General features: G+C 46.2%; 1 protein-coding gene across 1 annotated transcript in view; it reads left to right on the top strand.

The window, feature by feature from the left end:
• SPTBN5 (spectrin beta, non-erythrocytic 5) overlaps positions 1–15,945 on the top strand; it is a 197,486-nt gene that overhangs the window by 75,418 nt on the left and 106,123 nt on the right. Inside the window, 1 exon segment of the mRNA XM_083166063.1 lies at positions 2,096–2,245. Coding sequence (XP_083022189.1) covers positions 2,096–2,245 — 150 coding nt within the window.

The raw sequence follows: 15,945 nt of genomic DNA, 5'->3' as shown, positions 1-15,945 counted from the left end.
CTATGGGGCTGATTCAGACAAAATTTGGCCGATGGTGTGGGGTTGGCGGGACAGTCAAAAGGTCAACCACTATTGGCCGACTTAGGTTGACATGGTCAAAAATGTTGGCACAAGCTTGGTCAGCTTGGAAAAGGTCGACATGATAAAGGTTGACGTGTTTTTTTTATGGGGTTTTTAATACTTTACTATCCAAGCGGACCTAATGGAGTTAGATTATAAGAGTGTGCTGAGTGTGGCGAACAAAGTGTTACCCTCAAACTGTATCCATGTTGGCCTATGTCGACATAGACATCAAAACCTGTGAAAAACTCATGTCGACATTTTCCATGTCGACCTATTGCTTGTGTGAACCTTTTGACAGCAATGATCTAAGGTATGTCGTCCTTTTTCATGTGGTAACCTATGGCCTGTCGATGAATAGCGGTCGACCTATTGACTCTGGGCCTTGCTACTGTCACCCTTATGGCCCAGGCCGGCCAGTAGAGTGCAGAGCTGCATCCGTAACACATGATTCAGGTTTATAGCCGGCATATTTCACATACTCTGGTTTTTAAACACTTGTTTCGCTTCCAAACATGCGTTTGCAATTATACTGAACTATATAGAACTGGAAGCACCTCTCGAAAACAGCAGATTGAATACAGTCATCTATCTTTAACAGGGAAAGCAATTGCTTAAAGAAAAGCAATGCACAAAGCATAATGTATACCAGAGCAGCAGAGATAAGGGATGCTTCCCCAATCAGTCAGGCACAGGCGGTTCACTAGTGGGGGCCACCAATGGGCATGTACGTGTGCAGCCTGCGTGTCTGCCCATACGTAATCTTACATCTACCATGCTATGGAGACTGGCATAGGTCTCACTTTTACCTCTTACTATGGCTTTGGGGGTGATTCGGAGATGGGCACAGTTTGCATTGCTGCTGCATCTGTGGACACAGCAGCAATGAGACAATAAGCTAATGCAGCAAGGGTCAGCTGGGTAAAAAGGCTCCTCCTGCCAGCATCACATACTGTATACGAGTGCTATGCTCGAAGATGCATCATCGGATCACTGGTCATAGTGGTCGCTGCCATCTGAGTAAGCCTAAAGGTGGCCATACATCAGAAAGATATTGTACCCAATCATACAATCTCAATTGATTGTAAGATGGATTGTATGCAGATTGTGTGCACATCTTGTGTACACAAATCATATAATCAATCATCAGATGGATTGGATGAATGATTGTTTGATTGTATGCAGATTGTGTGCACATCTTGCATACACAATCATACAGCAAATGGATTGTATGACTGATTGTAAGATGGATTGTGTGTCCAAAAACCACCAAGGACTGCCGGGGATTTCAAGGGAAATTGTACACAATCATGAGCGCAATCGATCTTAAGATCGATCTTTCTGATGTATGGCCAGCTTAAGCATACTCGTATGACTGGCAGAAGTCCTCTGCTGGGGCCAGGAAATCTGCGGTGGAAGATGCAGACTCTCTGTAGGCCTCCAAAACGTGAAAATAAAGAGACTCTGATATCTGCTGTGGTTAATACATAAGGGGAAGCGTAATATACAGGTAATGCCATTTCTATTGGATCATCTGCAAAAAGTGTTCCATAAATAGGCCACATGACTATAATACAGATTGTCGCGATAGCGTAGAGTAGATCACATGATGAAAGCAAAACCTTTTGAGACTTTTACCAAGACTACAGTAAGGAATGTTCACAAGCTGTTAAAAAAAAAACACCATTAGTGCAGAATAACCACCATTTATTGATAAATGTATTTGGTTAGTTGAAGTCGGTACCGTGTGGACAATGCAGAGTATTGCCGGTTAGCACCCCAGACCCCTACTTCTTGCGAACGGCCAGCAATCAGAAAAAGTAGCAGGCTCTCATTGCCGGACGGCCTTGCCCATGCGTACTGCGACCGGTACGCATTCCTAGTCTATCGATAATCGGCAGCCGCTCCATCCAGTCTGAATAACTACCAATATTCTTACACATCTGGACGTGTATAGGGAAGGTACAGTATATTGATTACTCTTGTCGGGAGACAATAATTTAAAGCTAAGATACTTATGTTCTGCTCTTTTTAGATCCGTGAGAAGCTCCAGGCTCTTGTTGAGGAGAACAAGAAACTTTACCAGCATTGGGAACAGAAGAGAAGATTGCTGGATCAGGTGCACCAAGAACAAGTGTTCTACAGAGACATTGATAACATGGAGAAGATCCTGAACGCACAGGAGGTCAGTGGGCAGATGCTTTATACCACAGCTAGAACATGAGGTGCAGCCAGTGGAGTAGACCATTGTATACACACTGTACGGTGAAGGGCCAGATGTATCAAGCTTGATAAAGCGTTATCATGAGTGATAAACAACCAGCTAATCAGCTCTAACTGTCATTTTCAAACCTATTAGGCAATGTGGCAGTAAGAAGTAGGTTGACAGTCAAAAAGTCAACTCCACATGGTCGACATGCACTCAAAAGGTCAAAATGACATCATGAAAAGTAGACCCCACAAAAGGTCGACAGATAGAAAGGGTCGACACACAAAAAGTTAACACACACTTTTCGTTCTTTTATAAAGTGTGGCGAGCGCAGCGAGGGTCCTCGGAAAACAAGGCCAAAGCGTGGCGAGCGGACGTGGAATACATGTCAAGTAATCCATGTCCGCTCACCACGCATCGGGCTCGTTTTCCGCGTCCCCTCGGGGGGCATGCTACGCTCGCCACGCTTCGGGCTCGGTGGCTCGCTGCACTCGCGACACTTTATAAAATCAACTCCACGCCGACGTGGATAGTGGGGGAATGAACAGGTCGGGAGGACGCGTACCGCTGAGCTTGCCACGCTTCGGGCTGACGTGGATAGTGGGGGTATGCTAAATCGCATCGCAGATCGAATAGTATGCAAATTGTATGCAAATCGCATGCAATATTGCATGTGATTTGCATACGATTAGCATGCTATTTGCATACGATTCGATCCGCTGGGAAGTGCAAACATGAAACTAAACAAGTACCCAATAATAAAAAAACAACTTGTTTTGATCATATGTGTGTTGACTATTGTCTTGTCAACCATTGGAAACTGTTGACATTTTGTACCTACTGTATCAGCATAATGCTTGTCAACCATATGGTTCAGAACCCCTTTGTTGCTTGTGAGTGATTACACAGTAGCAGCTATGGCATTTTCTAGAATGCATCACTGGTTGTATGTCTGTGTAAAATAACAACATAGATGACAGTACGGATGGTGTAATGGTTAGCATTACTGCCTCACAGCACTGAGGTCATGGGTTCGATTCCCACCATGTCCCTAACTGTGTGGAGTTTATATATTCTCCCTGGGCTTAGTGGGTTTCCCCCGGGTACTCCGGTTTCCTTCCACAATCCAAAAATATACTTGTAGGCTCTTGTCTCCCAACAAAATTAACTCTAGAATGTCTGTATCTGTGTGTGTACATGTGGTAGGGAATATAGATTGTAAGCTCAACTGGAGCAGGGACTGATGTGAATGGTCAAATATTCTCTGTAAAGCGCTGCGGAATATGTATGTGCTATATAAGAAAATGTTAATAATAATAAATAACATAGGGTCAGATGTACTAAACTTCAAAGTTATTAAATGGAGAGTGATAGACAACCAGCCAATAAGCCCCTATCTGTCATTTTTCAAACCCAGTCTGAAACATGGAGTAAGGAGCTGATTGGCTGTCTATCATTCTCCATGTTATCACTTTCTAAAGCTTGATGCCCCTGGCCCCTAATGAGGGTGTTTGGTGGGTGCAATAATTGTGCATCTCAGATTATTATTGGTGGAACATTGTGGTTACTATCTATGCTTTATGTGCCCTCCTAATGGCAGCTGCATCTTGTTACCACATGATTTAGCATTGCAAGCATTCTGGAAATAGTTTGTCTAATGTAATTTAGTTTTGTAAGACAATGACTCAGCAAACACCATTTGCTTTACATGAGTTTGTAGCAACTTTATTTGTCTTTGCAATATTAACACTGGCATTATTATTGCTTATTTGCACACCTATAGCTTTGTCTGTTTATGCTAGATTGGCTAAGAAATCCATTAGATGACAATGTATTGCTTATGTATTGGTACACTTAGCGTTTTTTTATGAAGTGTTGATAGGCCAAACCTCTGGTGGCAACCTATTCTACACTACATAACTTCATCCCTATAAACTCTATGGCAGGGGTGGGGAATCTTTTTTGTGCCAAGGGCCGTTTGTATGGGGAAAAAATCCTTCGGGGCCATATGTTAAAAAAATTCTTACAAATTGTCCTGCTGCAGCCGTCCCACGCTCCAGCGGCTCCCGCTGAATAGGCCTGACTGTCTCCGGCTGCTGTTGATTAAGAGGAATATCGCAAGAACTACCCACCTCTTGCGAGCATTCCCCTGTACTTGACTACCGGCAAAGCCACCGGGCAGGTGGGTGGGCCACTCAGAATGGTTACGGGGGCCGCATACGGCCCCCGGGCCTGAGGTTCCCCACCCCTGCTCTATGGGAACGGTGACCTAGTTCAATTTAACAATTTGGGAGAAGTCTTAACTTTATCGTTGCCATAGATGTGTCCACATAGATATATCCTCCCTGCGATACAAGTTGTGTTATACATATCTCGTAACTTTCGTGTCGCGCTGGGTGTCTTTTTGTAATATTTTCTACTAAATAACATCTTATACTGTGGCTTTATGCATATGAAATGCTACGTTACAATGTTTTCCAGGAAAACATTGCACAATAGATTCCAGTTGTTATGTAGATACAGAGGCAGTCACACACTGAATATAGACATACCAAATATAACTTTAATCGGCAGAAGCTGCTTGTGCTTCCTATTCCCTCCCTTAAAAAAAAAAAAATGCATTTTAATGGAAAAAGTTGAAAAAAAGATACCCAGTGCTACCATGTCGCGTCATGGCATGGCACAACTAAAATGGCTGTTTAATGCAGAGAGGAGGCTATGTTTACATGGACACATCTGTAGATAACACCATCTAAGGGGGATGGAGCTATATACGAAGCAGGGGAAATATGTAATAGCCTGCAGGTGCGAGGTGCAGGCTGTTTGGGAATATTTGTGAGTCTGTCTTTTTAATCATTTACAAAGATAAAACTTTTAAAAACACGGGCAGGAATTCCTGAACAATCCGCACCTCAGGGGCTATTACATAGAGTATTGCCCCAGGTGTTTGTTGACCCTTTCAGATTGGCTGCTTTATGTGCAAAGTCTGTGCGAGGCCAATAGAATTTCAGGGCTGGCTGAATTGATTCAACTCTCTCTAATTAAAAGTTTCTATTTGATTAATAGACTATGGGGGATATTAGGCAGGACGGGGTCTCTGGCACTCGGTAAGCTGCGATCTACGCAGTTTACAGAGTCAACCACAATTGGGCCCTATATAATTGGGGAGATTCTGATTTGATCGCTCCCCTGCGAGTTTGCGCATGCTGGGTGTTCCCATGGTAATTCAGCGATGGCGCGGGTGCCGGGGGCGGGGACATCACCGGATGTCAGCTGCCCGCTCTCTTCCCATACAAGGTAGCTGCAAATCTAAGACACCAGAGAGTGTCTTAGATTTGCATGCACCTTAGAAATAATTTGATGGTCGGCGACCATCAAATTATTGGTGTGGGGGAACTCTGCGCACCTGTGGGGGGACTCGGCGTGTGAAGGGGGGTGGTGTTCATGTGGGTGGTGTTTAAACCACATGCAAAGCTGCGAATTTCGCTCAGATGGGACATAATGACCGATGACTTTTCAAATATTGCTTAGTGTGTATGGGGCTTGAGTTCCACACAGCCTCACTTCTGTCTCCTACACCGGGGCTGTTCCTTTCTGTACAAATAAGAAAAGAGAAGAACGGGCACATTTAAAATGGCCTGTCTGCATAATATGCTCTGATGCTTATACATTGGGCATGCATTTTAATGTAAGAGTATTTTCATGCAGTATAATGCTCTTCCGACGGCATACTATATGTCTCAAAAAATGAGGTTTATTCCCTCAAATTAAAACACCTCTTTTGGGGGGAATACTAAGGATGCGCTGAATACAGTATATTAGTTTGTTTGCAAAAGCAGTCCCCAGATGGTTCTGTGGGTGCTGCTAAAATGGCACATTTCCTAAGCTACAGAATACTAACGCATCTTCATTTGGGTTAGCCAGTTAGCCATTGTAGCCTTTTGGAAACAGATCAGAGAAGTTTACATCACAGGGATCCACTGGATCCCTCCCTGGCAGTGGGTGCTCGCAGTCTGATGACTGCACATGCACTAAGGTCCTGAAACCAGAAGTAGAGTTAATTTCTTATTGCCACAATAACTAGTGATAAGAAGTTAAAATGACTCGATACTGAATCCATTTGCCCAATAGTAACAGTTCCCTGACACCCATGCCCTCCTGTCTCCTATTTCAGGCTCTTGTACATGCATAGATCCCAGTGCCAGTTGTGTAGAAGCGTCACTGGTGATTGTCTTGTTGATAGATAAGACTGGAGTGAATGTTTACATGAGACGTTGCACAAGCGGGCAGCTTGTGTGTCCGCTCTGGCTAGCGGCTATATTTGGGAATTGGCATCTTCTTTGTTGTGTCTGCTGGGTGCTCTGCCATAAGCGACGACTGTGACATCTGAACTGATACTGTATCTTGCCTTTCATATCATATATATATATATATATATATATATATATCCCAATATGAGAGAGTAAGACTAGCCCTGGAGGAGTGATAGTGATAGCTGACAAATGGCAATCAGTTTTCTGGTTTTAATTGACACAATGGTGCGGAAGGGATCACAGTGTGAAATGATGGGGTAACTAGTATTCTGGCCTATTCATTGCAGTGTTCCATCTGGTGCGTATAGTGGCTGACAAGTTCCCATTGTAAGGGATGAGAAGTCCGGGGAGGAGTAAGGGAACATTCCAGTGAATTATAAAATCCGATCCATGCTCTATTAGATCTATTTTATTATAGCAAAATATACAGGGTAACATCTTTAAATACAATATAGTTGGCTGGGCTTAAGCGCTGTCTGTGTGCTTTGATTGCTTTAGAAAAAAGAAGGAAATAATAGTATGTGGGCTGATAGAACGGAAAAAAAGAGATACTGAGATGTGTTTTGTGATGTTTAATTCACATTTTAGTACATTGGGTAATGCATGAACTAGGGAATGGATATTAGGATTTGTTCTGAAATGGGTTGCTGTTGGGTTCAGCAGGTGAAGGTGGGTCAACAGCCCATAGAAGCAATCTTGGTCCCGGCGCCTGTACAATACAAATGACAGGCACCGGGACCAGCAATCACCATTTTTGCATGGCAGCCCGCACAAAGGCGTCCCGGAGGGAGGGAACACCTACCAATGGGACTGCCTTTGTGACTGGCAGGTCGGACTTCCAATTGGAAGTCACTGCCAGTCACAGTGAAGCCAGTGCAGTGTCACAGACTGCATCTGGCTTCACTACAGTGGCGGATTTTACCTGGGGGGGCTGCAGCCCTGCAGCCCATAGGTAAAAACCGCTACTGGTTATTTTGTTTCAGTGCAGGGAAAATACTGACTGCTTTATTTTTACACTGCAATATAGATCTCACTTTGAAGTAAAACCCCACCCAAATCTAATTCTCTCTGCACAAGTGTTATCTGCACCACCTGCAGTGCACATGGGCCCTTATTCTAGTTGAATCAGACGGATGCGTATTTCGGACAGGTACCGAGTGTTCTTAGCCCCGCCTACCGTATGGATCGCTCACAACGTCCGTATGCGGTAAGATGCCGACCGAACGGACCGAACGGACCGTGTTTCATGTGAACACCTCCTCCATCTGTGGGAACCTCCCCCATCCTCCCATGGTCGCCAACCATTGAATGATGGGCCGAGTGGTCAGGCAGCACCGAGTGCCCCAGACCACTCGGACATTGTTCCGTGTGAAAGCAGGGATATGGGCGGGCAGCTGACATCCGGCTACTGTATGTCAGCTGTCTGCCCCCCACACGTGCGTCACGGCCGCATTACCATACATGTGCCTAGCATTTTCATGGGAGCGCCCATGAAACGCGGGGCGTACGCATATGGTAATGAGCCCAAACAGCCCTTCACGCCCCTCTCCACCCCCTGCTCGGACCTCATGCTGTGTTCGTACGTGTGAGGTGTTCGCACGTGCGCAGATACGCCTCTGCACAAACACCAACCATCGGCCGGCCGTCCGCACTCAGACCCATCCGACTAAATCAGAATAAGGGCCATGGTTTTGTCCATTTTAGAAGGAATTTGCCTTTACGAGTGAACGAGAATAAGGGCCTGAATTTCTCCTTTGTGCGCTAAAAGATAACAGAAAGGAAAAGCAATTTTTGCAGGGACGCGGATCCGTTTCAAACTTGCCGGATATGGAGAGAGGGAGCTGTGAAGACAGATTGGAGGTAGGAGCAGATGGGGACTGGGGGTGGGGTTGAGAGTTTGCGGGCTAAAAACGGTCACAGCTCAAAGTGGAAGTAAAAACTGTCACAGCTCAAAGTATATCCTGAGCTTGGTGACAGACAGACGATGTGCCTAGTCATTCTGCTGATGCCTGTAGCAGCTGCTTCTGTTTCAGGGTTGTCTTTATTTGCACACACTGTCGGGACTGGTCAGGGGATCCCATAAATCTACCACATGCCCACCACTGTGACCCGCCCTTCTCTGCCCTGACCTGCAGTTGGAGCAATCTGTATTATCCAGTATCATGAAATGAATGCACCAGTCACAGGACTTTCAACATAAGAAGGGCCAGAAAGATTGCAGAACTCTAGTAGGCTTGCCAAATCTGTCATTTGCTCTTGCTGAGTCACTCAAGGTGATTAATAATACGACCTAGCAACTATACGTTTTGCCTGTGATCGTGGTCAGTCACAGGAAGAAAACACTTCTGTTGAAAGCTTGTTTTTAAAATGCTTTCTGTCTGTCCAAACCAAATGTCAGGATTGACGTACTTGTTTGCACCTGATCTGGCAGCCAAGCAAACTTTTATTTTGTAAGTCAGAAGTTGTTTACAATTGCTTGTCCCAGTAGCAGCTTGTCCAGACGTAATAAGCCTCAGAGACTACACACACACACACAGCGCTATACCGGATTTACACATATACACACACACACACACACACACACACACACACAGCGCTATACCAGATTTCTGTGTCTATAATATATTAACGACTAATTACTAGAGATGTGCAGACTCGGATTCCAGAGATCCGAGCCCCCACGGACGTCATCATTCCGAGCCCGGTTCCTAGCAGCGCTCGGAGATTCCCACCTGACTCGGGTCCGTCCGCGTGGGCAGAACATCATCGCCCGGCGCCGGATTTCGCAAGGCTTTAAATAGCGGCTGCCACGCCCGCCATCTTTACTCCAGTCTAGTAGTGGGTTGGGAGAGGGTGTGTTGGCGCTGCTGCTGGGGCATAAACTTGAGCTTGACCTTGAACGCAATATTTTATTCGCTGGGGCTGTCTCTCAGTGCTGCTGTGTACTCCGTTCTCCTCTCTTAAATTAAGGCAGAAGTCCAGGGATAGAGCATTCTGTCCCTCCTGGAGAGGGTTATGTTGGGAGGTATGGGACAGTCTAACTGTGTACTTGTAGTACTACTGTCTCCTCTGTGCGGTCTACCTCTGGTGTGCTTTGCTGTAATTATTTTATTCGCTGGGGCTGTCTCCCTCAGTGCTGCTGTGTACTCTGTTCTCCTCTCTGCTTAGGGTGGGATCTCCCTAGCAAGGAGGACAGAATAACTGTGTACTTGTAGTACTACTGTCTCCGCTGTGCTGGGACCTACCTCTGGTGCTGTGCTGTAATATATATTGTATTAATAATTATATATATATATATATATATATATATATATATATATATATATATATATATATAGTCCACTGGTGCTGCCTGCACTGAATCTGCCAGTATTATTTACTCAGTCCACTGTTGCCACTGGCAGTGCTACTGCCTACCTAGTGTACATACTAGGCTGCTATATATAATTTAATTAAAAAATAATACCTGTGATGCATGTGACTGTAAAAAATAATTCCATGCTGCAGATGCACTGCCAAGCAGTACCTAATAATAAAATGTATTATTATAAATTCTGCTGGTGCATAATAGTCTGCTACTGGTGCTGTGTAACCACCTTTTGTGGTGGCCACTGGCAGTGCTACTGCCTGCCTACCTAGTAGTTTAGTTTCTCTACCTACTAGGCTGCTATATTATTAATACTTTAAAAAAAATCAGAACCCAAAACCACAAAAATCCAAACACAAAACGTGTAGGGGGTGTTTTGGCAAAACCCATTAGAGTCCAAAACCTCAAGGTAATCAGAACCCAAAACACGAAAAGTGGCCGGTGCACATCCCTACTAATTACTATGTACGTGCAACCGTAATGTGTCTCTCTGACAGACCCGATGGGAAGATAACATAAGGAATAGATGCTGCCAAGTTGGCATAGTATGTAGGACAGAAGAGTACTTCATCAAGTGGTATTATATCGTTAATTCATTTATCTAGTGTGTGCATTATTTTTAGTAAATAAATTATAGGGCAATTAAGAGCCTATTTTCCAGCTAAACCTCTGGGAAAAGGCTTCTGTCAGTTCCAGCAGCCATGGACATGACTGGCCTGTTTCTAAACACTCGGAAGGGCCCTGATTGCTGGCTTTCCCATTGAGAGCCCAGCCAGGCTGCTGGCCACACATCAGACCAACTTTCCTTCAACCATCCAACTAGTTGCTTGAATGGAATAAAAATATGGTACTGGAAGAGAGAAAATTTAATATTTACTTCAGAAATTTGCTCCCAAAATATGAAAAAGGACAAAAACTGCCCCTCAGATGTGTTACTGTAGTTGAAACTGTTTGATTTAAACAATTTGACTGAATGTTTTTGTCCATTTTCCTGGGTTTGTGAGCACATTTCTGATTGTCCTTTGCTCCCATCCAGTAACATATTTTTATTCCATCCAAGCAACTAGTTGGACGGTTGGAGGAAAGTTGGTTTGATGTGTGGCCAGCATAGTCTCAGGCTATGGATGAGATGACGTAACACTACTCTCAGGTGTTACCACTCCCCTCCAGCACTGATGGTAGGCAGTGCCGTCTTTCCCATTGGGCACGATGGGCAGTTGCCCGGGGGCCCTAGGACCTAGGGGCCCCCGGCCCAGCCCAATGGGAAAGATGGTGGCCGGGGTCCGGGAATCCGCTCACCCTCGCTGGGGGATCCGGGCAGGGGGATCAGGGCGGTGGCGGTAGCTAGAAGCCTGATTCGGCGAAGCTCTATTTGCCGGCGGGGCGGGAAGCGCTGTTGCATTTGAATAGACTTGCCGGACGCTGATTGGCTGAATTCAGAAAATCAGCATCCGGCCAGTCTTTGAAAAGGCAACAGCGCTTCCCACCCCGCCGGCAAATAGCGCTTCACCTCCTAGCTAGCAGTGAATTTAATTTCGGGGGTCCGTGTGCCGGGGTTCTGATCACCCTCACTGGGTGATCCGGCAGGGGGATCAGGGCATCGGTGGCGGTAGCTAGGAGCCCGAAGCGGCGAAGCGCTATTTGCCGGCAGGGGGGGCGAGAAGCGCTGCTGCATTTAAAATGACTGGCTGAATGCTGATTGGCTGAATTCAGCCAATCAGCATCCGGCCAGTCTTTTCAAATTCAACAGCGCTTCCCGCCCTCGCCGACAAATAGTGCTTCGCCGCTTCGGGCTCCTAGCTACCGCCACCGCCGCCCTGATCCCCTTCCCCAGCGAGGATGGTCGGATCCCCGCCACCCGGCCACCATCTTTCCCATTAGCGCTATTTGCCGGTGGGGCGGGAACCGCTGCTGCATTTGAAAAGACTGGCCGAACGCTGATTGGCTGAATTCAGCCAATCAGCGTCTGGCCAGTCTTTTCAAATGCAACAGCGCTTCCCGCCCCGCCAGTTAATAGCGCTTTGCCACTTCAGGGCAGGCTCCTAGCTACCGCCGCTGCCCTGATCCCGCTGCCCGGATCCCCCAGCGAAGATAATCGGATCCCCGGCCGCCGGAAGCTGACTGGCTGCCGCACGGAGCCAGAGAGGTGAGGGTTGGGGAGGTGACTGTGGGCTCCTGGGCAAACTAATTTGGGGGGGGGGGGGGTCCAGTGAACTAGGTTGCCCAGGGGCCCTTCCTAATGTTAAGACGGCCCTGATGGTAGGGAATCACCTATCAGCCATCCGCTATACAAACCTGCTCAGTGCACTTACCCAGTGTTTGGTGTCTTTGATTTGGACAGCTTTAGGTGTCATTGCCTTGTCTCCACAGCAGTGATGATGCTTTTCAAGGCTGTGGTGGGTGCCAGCTCCAGGCTGCACAGGAGATCTGGTGAGACTCACAAGATCTTGCACATGTCCAGTGAGCTGGTTCGAGGAACGATACAGCACTAGGCTGATAAACTGTTCGGGGCCTGGCACCGGTCTCACTGCCCTGCTTCGGAATCCGAGATGTTAATACATCAAGTCGCTGCAGCTTCCTGCTACACCTCAGTAAATAGAATTGTTCTAGTATAATATATTCCATTCTGAGTCTTCACTGATGCATTACTGTTAGGTTTGGCCATGCTGAGACTGTCGGGACCTCCCGGGACCTCCTCCCAGTAATGCATCACTGAAGACAGAGTTGGATAGGACAGAAGATTGGACAGCACCCTGCGGCAGCAGACTCCTTGGAAAGGTGCACACGGGGGTCTGGAAATAAGCACTGTGTACTTGAATTATACATACATAGCTCCCACAGTTGGGGGGGGGGGGGGGGGGTATTGCAGTTGTCTCCCAACCCCTTAGCAAAGCAGTGTTGAATAGACGCATGTGACAAATGGACTGGGGGTATGGCCAGCAGCTCGTAGAGTGATAAGGATGTGAGGTGTGGCTTATGGGTGTGTCATCCAGTGAAGCCACGCTCCCTTTTACAGAGGCCATGTCTCCTTTTTGGGGGGAGGGGTTGCATAACAGAGCAGTGTGAATGAGTCCTGATTAGTACAGTTACATAGTTGGCAGGTATGTACATATGTTACATTATACTGCACAGGACTACAGTATGGTGTGTTTTCTACAGTGCATTCCTGTTATTAATATGGTACATAGGGTGAGATGCAACAAAGTTTAAAAAACGTCCAAAACTCTGAAAATGCCATTCTTAATGACCACGTCCATGTTGCCTTAACGCTTGTATTGACCTTCTGTCAATGTTGAACTAGTGTATGTCGATCATTCTTAGGTGTCGACCATTAGTGGTCGACCTAGTGTCTGTCGACCTAGATATTGTCTGTCATCAATACTGTAACCTGGGTAAGGGCATGATCACAATGAGCACAGCTCCTAAATACTGTATGTTGGCATAAACTAAATTAAGAAAAGTAATACTAAAAGCTCTGACGCTGACGGTCGGACCCTGAGAGTTCTCCCATATACTGTAGCTGTCACTATGTCACGCACACAGCAGCAATTAATAAAGCAAAAGGGTTCTAGCCTCAGTGTTAATTTTATGACTCGGTGCAGACCGTAACGCTACCTTGCGTGTCAGCAGCATGCAGAACTGCTGAGTTAACAGACTGAACATTCATGGGGAGAATTAGTTTCTCATTTGTCCTACAAGCCAATGTGACAGCTTGGGCAGCCGGCCAGTCTCTTCTGTTACATCCCAGCTCTTTAAAGCGGCAGCCCCCACTTAACATATTTTGTAACAAGAGAATTTAGCCACATAACACTCTGTCTTACGGTAGCCACGGTTCTCTCATGGCGTGGTCATACAATGCTCTTCTGTTTCTTGGGCATGTCTCATTTTACCCACATTATTTCGGAAACATTCTACTATTTGTAAATTAATATTTAATTAGTAAATTACCAATTACGCACAGTTTGTTTTATTACATAAGGTCATGTTTTTGCCACTCTGTTAATTGCACTGATTTGCATTGTCATACGTATCGTTCTAGTTGCTGCCTTATGAGTAGGACCAGCTGCCTAGAGAACCCAGAATCTGTGCAGATAGCTGTGTATATTACAGGAACGTGGGGAGAGAAAGGGAGAGAAAGGGACTATTGATCCTCCAAGATAGCACATACAGTACTGCACACAGTGGCGGAACTAGAAATTTCGGGTCCCCTGCCCCAAAAATGTCTCCCCCCCCCCACTCCCCCATACATTTACTACAATTTTTTACCAAAATGTTTCATACCAAGGGTTACATGCTCATATGCAGGGGTTACATGCTCATTGCCAGGGGCAATATATATATATATATTTTCCAGGGCCAATATATATTGCTACCCAGAATCTGTCTCCTCCAGGGCGGCAGATATTTTTAGAGGGACATTTTCAGTAGATTCCATATTGATGGCCAGACCCATTGGAATCTGCAGAGACCATGACCCCCCCCCCCCCCCCCACACACACACGCACGCAGCGACCGGTTCACCAATTGTGGTGGGCATGGGGGGTAATTAGGAGGCGGAGGGAAATGAGGCTTAAATATTGTCACAAGATACATCAAGGAAGCATGTCTGCACAACATGCCCCCATTTCTTGTCATTCGGAGGTCAGGTCAAGCACTCTGGACACTCATGGCCCATGATCATTTCTGATGGGGAATGCTGGCCGCCTGTGACTCACTCTGCTGCACAGCTACTGGCACAGACAGAGCAAGGGTGTTTTAGCCACAGACTCCACTGTTCAGTGTTCACTTTAGAGCTGGTGTCTAAAGGCAGGGGCCACTGAAATGTTAGCAAGTTCAAAACCAGCAACTCCACTTCTCACCAGGGAGCATGATGTCAGAATGTCATGCTCCTGGCAGCTCTGCAGCCAAGAAGAAATTGGAGGAGCCAAAGGAGGCGGGGCAGTCACACAGCCAAGACCAAGTGCTATGACTTGCTCAGTACTATCTATCTATTTATCGATCTATCTTGTTAGATTTATCTTTGTTAGGTGTCTGACTGTGGTGCATGAGGTTGGGTGTTTAAGTTCCCAGGATGGCATGCTGAGCTTTGTGTATTTTAAATAAAGGGGGATTTAAATCATTTAACTAAAAGCTATTATTGACAAGGTGCACCCAAATCAAATCATTTCTGATGGCTCATAAATTAAATGTATCCAAAGAGTTGTGCATACAGGAAGGGAATATATACACAACAATATTAATTAACAGGAAGGGAAGCCTGTTTCTGATGCTCTTTTGCACCTCCTGTAGAGTGAGGCTGGTGCAGGTAACAGGAATAATAATGACAGTTGCTGCTGGCGGCATATAAAAGAATGGACAACACTTGCACATCAGTGCCCCTACATTAGGTGAACGGAATCTTACATTTGTATCAAGGAGCCTAGAGGTGTAACTCTGGGAGGCAATGGAGTCATCTGCCGTCAGGCTCCAGCTCCCAACGGGGCACCTTTCCTCCCCTGCAAGTTTGAATCAGTTAATTGAAAGCCACCAATGTCGCTTCTGTGGCTGACTCCCACTCCTAGCAGGACCATAGAGGTCACCACTAACATACACAACACACATACATGCACACACACATGCATACATATATTTATATAAGGCGCTGTGTGTGTGTGTGGGGGGGGGGGGGTGGGGGGACCATTATTTATCTTGCCTCTGGGCAACTGGGATGAACTTATGCCGCTGAAAGAGACCATACTGTACATCTGCAGGCTGAATCCCCTGACCCTTCCGCACCACCAACCAAATGCGCTGATCGGCGATCCGTCGGCAGAATGGGGACAGTAAGCATATAAAAAAAGGTATCGATTTTGTGATTCCCACTAGATCAGGGAATCTGGATTTGCCTCCGGGCAACTGGGACGAACATACGCCACTGAAGGAGCCAATACATCTGGGGACTGAATCCCCTGACCCTTTGGCACCACCAACTCGATGCGCCAATTGGCGATCCGTCA

The sequence above is a fragment of the Crinia signifera genome, chromosome 12 (genome assembly GCF_055691185.1).
Source record: "Crinia signifera chromosome 12, ASM5569118v1, whole genome shotgun sequence".
NCBI classification, from domain to species: Eukaryota; Metazoa; Chordata; class Amphibia; order Anura; family Myobatrachidae; genus Crinia; species Crinia signifera.
The sequence above is the reverse complement of the archived record's forward strand: the minus strand, read 5'-3'. Positions and strand labels throughout refer to the sequence as shown.